The sequence below is a fragment of the Microcebus murinus genome, chromosome 4 (assembly GCF_040939455.1).
Source record: "Microcebus murinus isolate Inina chromosome 4, M.murinus_Inina_mat1.0, whole genome shotgun sequence".
NCBI classification, from domain to species: Eukaryota; Metazoa; Chordata; class Mammalia; order Primates; family Cheirogaleidae; genus Microcebus; species Microcebus murinus.
In genome coordinates, this window is record NC_134107.1 from 54,330,629 (window position 1) to 54,343,892 (window position 13,264).

Consider the following 13,264-nt stretch of genomic DNA (forward strand, 5'->3'; position numbering starts at 1 on the left):
ATTGCGAAGAAAAGAGCCTTTCAGAGGTAAATCAATCACCATGAGCTACTTTCTCAGCCCCAGCAATCTCAAAGGGGGCTTCTGTGAAAGTGGGAGAGGAAGAAAAAGAACTGTCACTGCCCTATCTAATGATATGTGGTTCTGAGACTATTGTGAAAAATAAAGATGCCTTGAAAATGATGAATTACATAAGAAAATATTTATTTGCTATTTATGTGTTAGACTCTATTATTTCTAATACTTAGTGCATATCTTTGAGAGATGAGTTTGAATATTTGTCTTTGGTTCACATTACTCATGGAAAAAAAATAAATATATCAGCAACTCACACTGGTGCATAGGTGTTGAAGTTGGAGAGGGTACCACACATTGAACTGTTTTCTGGAGTTAGGATTTCAGTGGTTATTTTTCTTTTCTTTTCTTTTTTCTCATTGTGTTTTTTTTTTTTATTTCGGCATATTATGGGGGTACAGATTTTAAGAATTCAATAAATGCCCTTTCCCCCTTCCCCCTACAAGTCTGAGTTTCCAGCATGACCATCCCCCAGATGATGCACATCTCACTCATTATGTATGTATAGACCCCCCTCCTTCCCCCCTCCCCCCTGCCCTATACCATATTACTGTAGTACCTATGTGTCCACTTAGGTGCTGCTCAGTTAATACCAGTTTGCTGGTGAGTATATTTGGTGTTTGTTTTTCCATTCTTGGGATACTTCACTTAGTAGTATGGGTTCCAGCTCTAACCAGGAAAATATAAGATGTGCTATATCACCGTTGTTTCTTAGAGCTGAATAGTACTCCATGGTATACATATACCTCAGTGGTTATTTTTCAATATCCTGGTTAAAATCTTTGTGGATTTTTTTTGATTCAAATACTCAAATGATTAAAAGCACTTCTGAAGGGAGGACTATGGTAGATGCTTGTAGTTCCTCCTCAGTCCTCTTGAGTCACTTTCACGAGCTCTGTGCCCACTCCCTCAGCTTCTGCAAGCTCTACTTTTACAAAAAATGTATGAAGGTAATAAACACACCTATCACCTCCAAAAGTTTTCGTGTGTGCGTGGGGAGTAAGAACACTTAGCACGAGCTTTACTTGTGAACTTTCCCTAACAGCTTATACCTGAAACCATCAGAAGACTGCCCTTGGGCACTGGGGACCCTCTCCAGCACACAGAGGTACCTGGGAGTTTTGTTTTTCCCTCTTTTCCCACCCCAGAGTCCACCAGTAGCCAATAATGCCCTGACGTGAACAGACTGTGAGTTTTGTTTTTATGCTCTGGGGTTCCCTTCTGAATCAGGCTGAATCTGGGACTTCACCTGAAATTGCACCGTTGCTTAGTTTCTTCTCCATTCTTACTCAACTTCCCCCACTCAAACACGGGTTTCTCCTTACTAGGTTAATTTCACTTGCATCCTTGGCTCCACACATGATTCCGGGAGAACCTGGACTTGTGATGAAAGATTTGGTCTTAAGGCAAGTCCAATTCTTGTTGTTTGGGGGTAGATATTCCTGAAAGGTAGAAAGGGATTCATCATAGAGATATGAAGAAAAAAGCTTCAGGTTTGAAAAGAAAATCATCTCTCACACCTCTCTTGTGGATCTTTTCCAGGCCTCCAGAACACCTATGCTCTACCACGGGAATTGGTCTTGCTCCAGAATCAACCCTCCTTTCTTGTGTAGTGCATTTCTCCACATGTAATCTGCTGACAAATCCTATCAATTTTTCCTCCAAAAATTATTTAGAATTGATTCCCAGTCATACCTCTCTATTCCAAGTCGCCATAATTTCTCAACTGGACTACCCATCCATTTATTCATCTTTCATACACTACTGAAAACATCAGAGAATGATTTCATTACAATGTATAAGTTTTTCTTGAGCAAGGCAAACCAGAATAGATAGAGTGATACCTTTCAACAATGACATACATATGTCTTTAAGCTCTGGCATCAGGAGCTCTTGTAGCTGTTTTTCATAAAAATTTAAAAGTGTGCCCACCCAAGTGTTAACCATTCCCAGGTAGAGGTACCTCTTGCTTGTGTGGCATTTGGCTCCTGGCAAGTGGCACTTATTCCCATAATCACCTAAGGACTGCTTCCCTGGTTTAGACTGTCAAATCCATCTTCACTGTCTCAGCATCAAACATTGTTGTTCTAATTAAAGAACTTCTATTATTTTCATTTCACTGTTACTGTATATATTTCTTTTGGCATCTCTCTTTTTTTTACTATTTCAGGAAATTATGGGTGGGAGTACAAACATTTTGGTTACATGTTATGACTTTGCAATGTAAAAATAATGATTTGAGGCATGCCCTTTCCCCCCTACAATGCTTACCACCTCCATTAGTTGTGAGTTTACTCACCTCCAACCCCCAAAGAATATTACTACTGTGTGAGCACCTTAGTGTTGATCAGTCAGTGCCAGTTTGATGGTGAGTACAAGTGTGCCTTCTCTTCCATTCTTGTGATACCTCATTTCAGAGGATGGGCTAAAGCTCTATCCAGGAAAATATAAGAGGTGTTATATCAGCATAGTTTCTTATAATTGAGTAGTATTCCATTGTATACACATACCATATTTTATTAATCCACTCATGCATTGACAGTCACTTGGGTTGTTTCCACATCCTTGCTATTGTGAATTGTGCTGCCATAAACATTCAAGTGCAGATGTATTTATTATACAATGATTATTGTTCCTTTTGGTAGATGTCTAATAGTGGTATTGCTGGATCAAATGGTAGTTCTACTTGTAGATCTTTGAGGTATCTCTAAATTCTTTTCCACAGAGGTTGTACTAATTCGCAGTTCCACCAACAATGTAAAGGTGTTCCTATCTCTCCACATCCTCACCAGCATTCGTTGCTTTGGCATTTTTTGATACAGGCCAATCTTATTGGAGTTTGGTGATATCTCATTGTCGTTTTGATTTGCATTTCCCTAATGATTAGAGACATTGAGCACTTTTAAATGTTTGCTGGCCATTATTCTGTCTTCTTTTGAACAGTTTCTGTTCATTTCCATTACCCATTTATTGATGGGGTTGTTTGATTTTTTCTTGTTGATTTTTTTGAGTTCTAGATAGATTCTTGTTATCAGCCCTTTATCGGATGTGTAGAGAGCAAATATTTTCTCCCATTCTGTAGGTTGTCTATTCACTCTAATGATAATTTCCTTGGCTGTACAAAAGCTTTTTAATTTGATGAGGTCTTATTTATTTATTTTTGTAGCTCCTGTGATCTGCTACTGTATATTTTAAATATCTACTGTGGAAACCTCTAGTCTCACTGAGCTGCTTGCCTGGGAAATCTGTGTTGTTTCTCTAGGTACCAGCTGCTGTTTCTATTAATGTTGTGGCTTCAAAGTTGCATATATTTTGAGTCTAACTTTAACTCTGACCCTATTTCCCCATAATATTTTTAGTGCTGGGTTTTACATAACATAAATTTTTCAGAAATGCCTATGGCATATTAAAACATAAACAGTTGTGCAGTTACTATTTTCAAAGAGTTACAGGAGTTATGCACGGGCTGGAGGAAGGCAAACATGTAAAAATACGTATAGAATAGTACATACAAAATTTAACTTATCTATTGATAAACTTGAAATGGATGTGTATAGGTAATAATAATTTATGCATGTGAATTGTTGATCCACTTTCCTACATTGTATACTGCATACCAGTAAACTTAAAAGAACTAACACTGATTCAAGGGCATAAGAACTGAACTAAGACAGTGCATTGAGAGGGATCATAGGATTTTCTACCTAATCAATGGAGAGTCTGATTTGCCCAAAAGAAGAGACATACAAGATGATTTTTAGTGGGCTGTTTTCTATTTTGCTATGTGTGTCCATTTAAAATTACTAGCACTTTCACATTGTCCGCAATGTATGTCACACAGGGATGGAATATCTGGAAAAATTTGGGCACAAAAGTGTTAAAATACCAATTGAATCAATAAGAAAAACAATTTAAGTCTGCAATGGGCAGGCACAGTAGTTTGGCAGGTGGTAGTGAGAGGTCTAGTCTACTTCTACATTCTGTTCTCTCCACTGAGCTTTCCAATAGCCACTTCAGCAACTGGATTCCATATCTGTGGAGATGTGAAAAGAGGAATCTCAAAGATGAGACTGTTTCTCATTTAATAGAATTTAGTCTCACTTCATGATGTCTATGGGATACTGTTTCTGAGGGCTAGGGCTTTGCGGATGGTCCGGCTGAGGGCATTCTTCACCTCATTATTCCTCAGGCTGTAGATGATGGGGTTCAACATGGGAGTCACCACAGTGTAGGACAAGGATAGCAGCTTCTTGCTCTCAGGAGAATTGTTGGACTTGGGCCGGAAGTAAGTGAGACTTGAAGATACATAGAAAAGGGAGACCACGAGGAGGTGGGAGGAGCACGTAGAGAAGGCTTTATGCTTCCCTTTAGCTGATGGAATCTTGAGGATGGCAGCAGCAATGCGAGTGTAGGAACATAAGATCAGCAAGCAGGGTATCATGACGACCAGAATGGTCCCGACAATGGCGTAGATCTCAAACAGTGCCGTGTCTGCACAGACCAGCCTTAGCACAGGGGGGCTGTCACAGAAGAAGTGGTTCACCTTGTTGGTGCCACAGAATGGAAAGCTGAAGAGCCACGTGACCTGCACAGTAGCTACGGGAAAGCCTGGAAACCAGGAGGCAGCAGCCAGTTTGACACGTGTCCTTTGGTTCATGATGACTGGATAGTGCAAGGGACTGCAGATGGCCACATAGCGGTCATATGCCATGGTTGCCAGGAGAAAGCATTCAGCCACCCCAAAGAAGAAGAAGAAATACATCTGAGTGGCACAGCCAAGGAAAGAGATGGTTATGTCCCGGGCAAGCAGGGTCCCCAGCATTTTGGGCACAATGACTAGGTTGAAACCAATCTCCAAGAAGGACAAATTTCTGAGGAAGAAGTACATGGGACTGTGCAGCATGGGGTCAGCCAGGGTAACCAGAATGATGAGGCTGTTTCCTGTCAGGGTGACCAGGTAGATGACTAGAAATGCCAGGAAGAGTAATGACTGCATTTCAGTGGGCAGAGAGGAGAAGCTCATGAGGATAAACTCACTTACTCTTGTCCAGTTTTCTGTAGCCATAGGCATAGGCAAAAATCTCCAGCTGTGGTCATGGAGAGAGATTCTTGATTGGAGGAGTCAGATTCTGGATTTGTTTTTCAGATTCCTTTTTAATGTCATAGAAAGGGGTAGGGTCAGGGTCTCAATTGGAAGAGGAAAGGCCTTGTGTTGTTTAAGAATAAAGACAAAATAAAGAATAACCAGAGCTTAAACTCTGACATGGCCCTGAATCACCTTTTGGAGAAGTTGATATTTTCCTATTCATACATTAACCTACATGAAAATGCCATGCAAAGTCAGAATGATGAGTGCTTGAAGGAGATACTGAAAGCACATTTGAGGAAATAATGCAAATAATAATTTTTCTACTCTTTGTAAATCTTTGTTTCCTGGCTAGAATTTGACAGGTGAGTGAGATGCATATGCATGTTTTTGTCCTTTTATATTCCTATTTTATAGGTGGGAAAACTGATCTCAGAGAATTTAAGGAACTGTAATTACATGGCAGATCTTGACTCAAAACCACATCTGTTGTATTCCAAAGTCCTTCTAGTTTTTACTACACCATGTTCACTGGACTGTTCTGCCTTATTTGAGGACTAACTCATTGATACCTAAGAGAATTAGAATTGGGATTTATGCAAAATCACAGTGAAGATAGAGGAGAAGACAACCAAGAGAACCAAAATCATTAATACCAAGATGTTTAGGAGATTCCCTAAACTCAACTGGATCCCAATTTTGTACCATTTGTTTCTAATTTGCAGTTGATTATCAAGAGGCTCTTTTTTTTTTTTTTACTATCTTAGTAATCTAGAATATTGAATTCTAATAGAGAAATTGTGAGATGAAGCTGGAAAATGAAATTGGCTGAGAGGCTGTGATAAGTAAAAAGGAATTGGATATAGTTAGGAAACTATTGTAAAAAATTAAAAGCATAATAATAAAAATAAAAACATTATTAGGAGTAGTAAAAAGCAGAATTGACATGAAGTAAAAGACAAACAAGAATGTGGTCAATGTTTTGAACATATTACATAAATAGACTTTTATTCCATCCTAATGAATTTGGATTTTATTTTATAGCTGAGGAGATTCACCTGAATATTTGAAGCAGCAGAGTGACATTGTCATTATGCCATGTAGAAAGATCACTCTGCCATTGTCATGAGAATGGGTGGTATAGGGTGGGCTTAGAGGAGGGATCCAGAGCTGTATGCCTGGGACCCAGAAGACTGGGATATGTTCATCAACACTAGCAATCTTCATTCACAATCCATTTTCAAGCAGCAAAGTTACTGAAAAGAGGCTAAATATTAGCCAGGTTCTTGGTGAATAATATGAATTTCAAGATTATATTTAAAACTCCAGAACATCTATAAAAGAAAAGAAAATTTTTATAATAGAATTACAGTAAAACTGATGTGAGATTTCTCTGAGGCACTAAAGATTAACTGAAGCAATGTCTACAGTTTTGACATCAACTTCAGAGAAATAAATACAAATTTTAAAAAGATAATAAAAGGACTACTGATTCAGGAAACAGAGAATCTCAACTAGAAACTCTCCTACTGTCATTGCAAGACAAACCAGACATCTATCTTTCAGAATAAATAAACAGAGAAAGTCATGGAAGATATGAAAACACTGGTTTAGATTAATGAGATAAACCCAAGACATCAGAGCCATTGTTTTCCTTCTCAAAAGAGTCTGAAAGAAAATAGAGAGACATTGCATTGTCATTATTAGTTACTTACAACCAAGCCCTGTGCAATATTGAATATTGAATAAGTAGTCATAAAAAAGACAGCCTTAGGTCAGAAAAGACCACCTGGGGCAGGGGTGGGGTGGGATGGGAGGGGCGGCTATGATTATTGAATTAATAGGCCATGGAGCACAATGCTAGAACTAAATTAGTTAATTAGAATTAGTTAATTAGAATACAAGTTTGAGAAATTATACATAAGTTACTAGTAAAAATTTTGAAAGGATAAAAATTATGAGAATAATAAAGTGAAATACAAGAAATAAAATAAATTTAATGGGCATTCCAGAATGATAGAACAAAGGATAAGGAAAAGAAAAACATTCAAAGAAGTACCCAGGGAAGAATTAATATCTCTGAGCTAATGAAAAACATGACTTTTTGAACCAAAATAATCCCTAAGTACAAAATAAAATAATTTTTAAAAGAATTACATGAGCATATGTCTTTATGGCCGGGCATGGTGGCTCACGCCTGCAATCCTAGCACTCTGGGAGGCCAAGTTGGGTGGATTGCTCAAGATCAGGAATTCAAAACCAGCCTGAGCAAGAGTGAGACCCTGTCTCTACTAAAAATAGAAAGAAATTAATTGGCCAACTAAAAATATATAAAAAAGGGTAGCCAGGCATGGTGGCACATGCCTGTAGTCCCAGCTACTTGGGAGGCTGAGTCAGGAGGATTGCTTGAGCCCAGGAGTTTGAGGTTGCTGTGAGCCAGGCTGATGCTACAGCACTCTAGCCTGGGCAACACAGTGCGACTCTGTCTCAAAAAAAAAAAAAAAAAAAAAAAAAAAAAAGAATTACATGAGTATATGTCTTTAAATAAAAGACTTTTTTAAATTTTGAAAATAGAGAGGAATTCTGTTAAGTAACCAGACTAGAAAATGGTTACAACAAAACAAAACAAATAAAAAATGACCTGATTAAATTAGAAAGCTTCTGCACAGCCAAGGAAACTACCATGAGAGCAAACAGACAACCTACAGAATGGGAGAAAATATCCACATTCTACCCATCTGATAAAGGGCTGATAACTAGAATCTATATAGAACTCAGGAAAGTCAACCAAGTGAAAATCAAACAACCCCATTAAAAAGTGGGCAAAAGACATGAACAGAAATTTTCAAAAGAAGACAGACTAATGGCCAACAAACAGATGAAGAATTACTCAACATGTCTAATCATCAGGGAGATGCAAGTCAAAACCACAATGAGATACCACTTAATTCCAGTTAAAATGGCTTTTATCAAAAAGTCCCAAAACAACAAATGTTGGTGTGGATGCAGAGAAATACGAACACTCCTACACTACTGGTGGAACTGCAAACTAGTATAACCTCTGTGGAAAGTAATATGGAGATCCCTCAAAGAACTAAAAGTAGAACTACCATCTGATCCAGCAATCCCACTTTTGGGTATTAACTCAAAAGAAAAAAAGGCATTCTATAAAAAAGACATCTGCACTAGAATGTTTATAGCAGCACAATTCACAGTTGCAAAGATGTAGAAACAACCGAAGTGCCCATCAATACATTAGTGGATTAGTAAAATGTGGTATAGGTATACCATGAAGTACTACTCAGCCATAAAAAACAATGGTGAACAAATACCTCTTGTATTATCCTGGATGGAGCTGGAGCCCATTCTTCTAAGTGAAGTATCACAAGAATGGAAAAACAAACACCATATGTATTCACCATTAAATTGCTACTAATTGATCAACACTTATGTGCACATATGGAAGTAACATTCATCAGATGTTGGGCAGGTGGGAGAGGGGAAGGAGAGGATAGGTAAATTCACACCTAATGGGTGCAATACACACTGTATGAGGACGGGCATGCTTGTAACACTGACTTGGGCTGTGCAAAGGCAACATATGCGACCAAAGTGTTTTTACTCCCATGATATTCTGAAATTGTTTTAAAAAAGAATTTTGTATGGAAAAAAAATACCCCTATAAACCACAACCAAACAAAAAATAAAAACTGTCCACCATTATTTATCATCAGGGAAATGTATACACACGTATTAAGACCACTATGATGTATCACTACACACATATTACAATAAGCAAAAAAAAAATTGTGACAATACCAAGTGCTGGTGAGGATTGGAATAACAATCATTGCTGATGGAAATGTAAATAGCCACTCTAGAAAACATTTTGGTGGTTCTTTAAGAAACTAAGCATGCAACTACCATATGACTCAGCAATTGTATTTCTGAATGTTTATCTCAGAAAAATGAAGCCTATGTTCCCACAAAAATATAAGTGTTCATAGTTGCTGTATTCAAATATCCTCAAACTGGTAAAAAAAAAAAAAAAAAGAAAGAAAAGAAAACCCTGGTGTCTTTCAACAGGTGAATAATTAAACAAATTTTGGTGCATCTGTACCTTGGTATACTCAGCAATAAAAAAGGATAAACTATCAATACACACAACAACCTGAATGAATTTCCAGATAATTATGCTGAGTGAAAGAAGATACATATTATTTCATTCATAGAACATTCCTGTAATGACAAAATTAACAGAAATGAAAAGCAGATTAGTGGTTGCCAGTGATTAAGGAAAGGATGTGGATGAGAGGGAAGTGGATAAGGATATAAAAGACCAACATGAAGGATTTTCATAGAAATGGAGCATTCTACATCTGAACTACATTAATGGCAATATCCTGGTTGTGATATTCTACTATAGCTTTTTGAGATGTGGAAGAAACTAGGTAAAGGTTATATGGATCTCTTTGTATTATTTCCTAAAAGTGCATGCAAATCTACAATGATCTCAAAAAGTTAAAAAAAGAGAGAAAAATAAAACTCAAAACCATTTCTTCAAAAACACAAATAAAAATATTAGGAATAAGAAATGGAAAACCCCAGACACAGAAGGAAACTTTTATAGGTAGAAGAGAATGATCTGAATATCTCTATACATAATTAGTTTAATACACAAATTACTAAATTTATTAAAAATTTTGAAATGGATGTTTTTCTGGTAAAATAAAAGATCCAATCTTGAATTAAAAACATAAAAATACAAGTGGAAGAAATTTCATCAAAAGTATAAAACAAAAATGGTACTGAGCCAGCACAGTTGTGTGAGATCTTTATTTCAAATCTTCAAGGAAGAGATAGATCTTGAGTCATTTAAACCTCTTCAGAATGAAGAGAACAATATTTATTCTGTAATTATGACAAAATCAAATGTCTTATTCTGAATTGAAGATATTAACACATGTAAAAATTCCCATGGATCAATCTCACTTATGAGTAGAGATGCAAAAATCAGAAATAAAAGTCAATTTTAGCAATGTGAATCCAAATTCTATATTTCATTAATACATTAGCTAAAGTAGAATTTACTTCAAGAGTGCAAATATGGCTCACAGTTATTTAATAGGTGGGATTCATGATATCAACAGCACAATTTAAAAAATATTAATCTTAGTAGATTCCCAAAATATATTTTATATAATTGAATATTTATTTATGATTTTTAAAAATATCAAACAAATAAAGTTCTGGTCAACCAGGAAAAGAAGACTACTTTTTAAATATTACCTTAATAACTATGTAAAAATAATAGCAATACAATACTTACAAGGAAAACATTATAACAGAGGTTTTCAAATTTGGAGGCTCATAGATTCTTTTGAGAATCTGACAAAAGATATGAAATCTCTCTCCTTCAAAAGACAAATAAATATACATCTATCCATGTATATATTATATTCATACACAAAAAATTGCATGGAGTTTTTTTGGTGAAGTCTAAAATCTCTTGAAGCCCATCTAAAGACTTCAAGAGTCCCATAGGAGTTTAGCATCACAATTGGAAATATTGGCCAATATTATAAGAAAGGAAAACAGATAGGCATAAATATTGGAAAGAAAAAGATAACATTATTATTTCAAGAAGACAAAAGCTATTATCACTAAGAAGTTAGCATTAATAGTCCTAATTAATAGTATAATTTGGCCAGTTATAGGATAGATAAATAAGTAGCTTTCCTATACTTATGAAAAAGAAACTAGTTAGAATAAAAATTTTCATTGTATCAATAACATACAAAATACTAAGCATGTCAAAAATAGACATGTTCTTATGGAATGTAACACACTTTCATAATGTTAGAAAAGTATCTTAGACAAAGTGAGTGTCATATTGTGTACATGAAGAAAAGGTAGTATTGTAAAGATTTACTTACTAACAAATTAATAAATACATGTAATGTCATTCTAAAAACATTAAGAAAATTAGAGCAAAAACACATGCATAATCAGATATATAATACTACTTCATGATATTTTATTATACTCTTTCATAGTATTAAAATATTTTATTATTAGTATGTCTCTTTGTGCATGCTTTGAAGTTTTGTGCTTTAGGGAAATAATTGACACAGAACAAAGCTCAGGAGCACTGCATATATAGGAGGACTTCAATAAGCAACACTCAGGCAATGTGAGGGGAAAATAAATGTTACATTTTCACCTTAAATATACAACAAAAGGTATCCAATATGACAATGATTTGAATGTAAAAATTAAAATCTGGTTAAGTTTTAAGAAAATGTATTTTATTTAATTATTTAATATTACTTTAATTAATATTTATATTAGCATTCTGAAGATCTTTCTTAGCATGTATTCTAAAGTAGAATTCATTTAAAAATTTATTGATTTTACTCTAAAAATTAAATGTTTAAGCATTAAAACCCTAAAATACAAATTAAAATATAAATTACAAAGGAGACACTATAAGTTGATGGTAAGAAATTCTTACAAATTAAGCTATAATCATTTAATTCATAAGATCAGAAGTCAAATGGCTAAGATATATCAAAAAGTTTAAAGTAATCATAAAAGCAAATATAAATTTTCAAAAAGATTCTTTTTTCTTCTGAATTTTAAAATATAATAATACTTATTTTGGGTAAAAGGGAAAGAACATAGACATTCAAACATTGTGGATCTAAAGAAAAGGTAGATTCCACAGTATGTATCAAAGACTCTTTGAACTAGGATTTCCACATGTACAATTTTATTATAGATTAATATAATGTGCAAATTTTAGCGGCCAGAATGCTTCTGTCAGCTTTATTTATAATAGTGTAATTGAAATAAATAATAAGACAGGCCTAAAAATATAAAAATAGAAGAATGGTTAAATAGATTGTGTTATATCTGCACTATGGAATGCTGTGCAGTAATTTAAAAGTGTGTTATAGAAGAATATCAAATAAATGAGAAAATTTTCAGTATAGTTTTGCTAAATTTATAAAGTAGGCTACAAAACAGTACATTTAATTAAATCATTCCTTGGGGAAAATATGTATATACACACACATACATACATAGAAAGCCTTCAATTCCATTTGTTTGTTACTATTTTAGTGGTACTATGGTGTTTTAAATTTCCTCTTTATGTTTTATATTTTTTACTTTTCCCATAGTGAAAATACATTGCTTTTTATTTAGAAGAACAAATACTTGGATATTATTAGAAATGAAATACTGATAACACAAAACAGCCCATAAACAAAAGGGGAAAGACAAGTGAAAAATTTAGGAAAATATTTACGATAATGGCAATAAATAATTAAAAGTGTTTTTACACTTGATATAAAATGAGCCATTTAAATAATTAAGATCTCCCCCAAAGAAAAATAGTCAGAGAATATAAAAATTTAATTTGCCAAGAAATACCAATAGCCAGTAAAGATGTGAAAATTATTCTATTTCACTAGTAATAAAAATAAAAAGTCAACATAGAGATTCTATTCCTTCATCAAATTTGAGGTATTAAAAAACATAATATTCAGTGCTAGTAAGGGATGGTGTAGTAGGCAATATCTTAATTCGTTATGGCTCTGTAAATTAGTATAATTTCTCTGAAAATCAATTTGGCATAATTATATGAAAATCTTTTATTATTCATACATTTTGGCGGAGTAATCCCATCTGGTAGAAGAGATGGAGGCAATGATTTTATGTATAAATTTATTCAATGACAATTATTATAGTGATAAATCAAAACGATCATTTATAAAATGAATGAATGGTCAATTATGAAGCATGTATTTAAAGGATTATCATTAAAGTCATTTTGAAGAACATTTAATGCTGTCATGTAATAAACACCATATAATATTAAATTGAAAAACAAGAACACACCTGCTCACATATAATAAATTTCCAACTTTTAAAATATATGCCATATAAAGAGACTGAAAGGCTATATGCAAAATTTAAAAGTGATCTACATAAAGTGGTAAAAGGAGGGGATTTTTTTATTTTTATTTTTCTGATTTTCCAAATTTTCTTCAGTGAGCTATATTTGCTATATATTAGCAATAAAAACATTTAAAAAGAGCC

At 34.4% G+C, this 13,264-nt stretch overlaps 1 protein-coding gene across 1 annotated transcript; it reads right to left on the minus strand.

Moving 5' to 3' along the window:
- Positions 1-4,183: 4,183 nt before the first annotated feature.
- On the minus strand, positions 4,184-5,137 carry OR10A5 (olfactory receptor family 10 subfamily A member 5). The gene has a single exon (XM_012744156.2). It carries the CDS (start codon positions 5,135-5,137, stop codon positions 4,184-4,186), a length of 954 nt encoding a protein of 317 aa, XP_012599610.2.
- Positions 5,138-13,264: the final 8,127 nt, after the last annotated feature.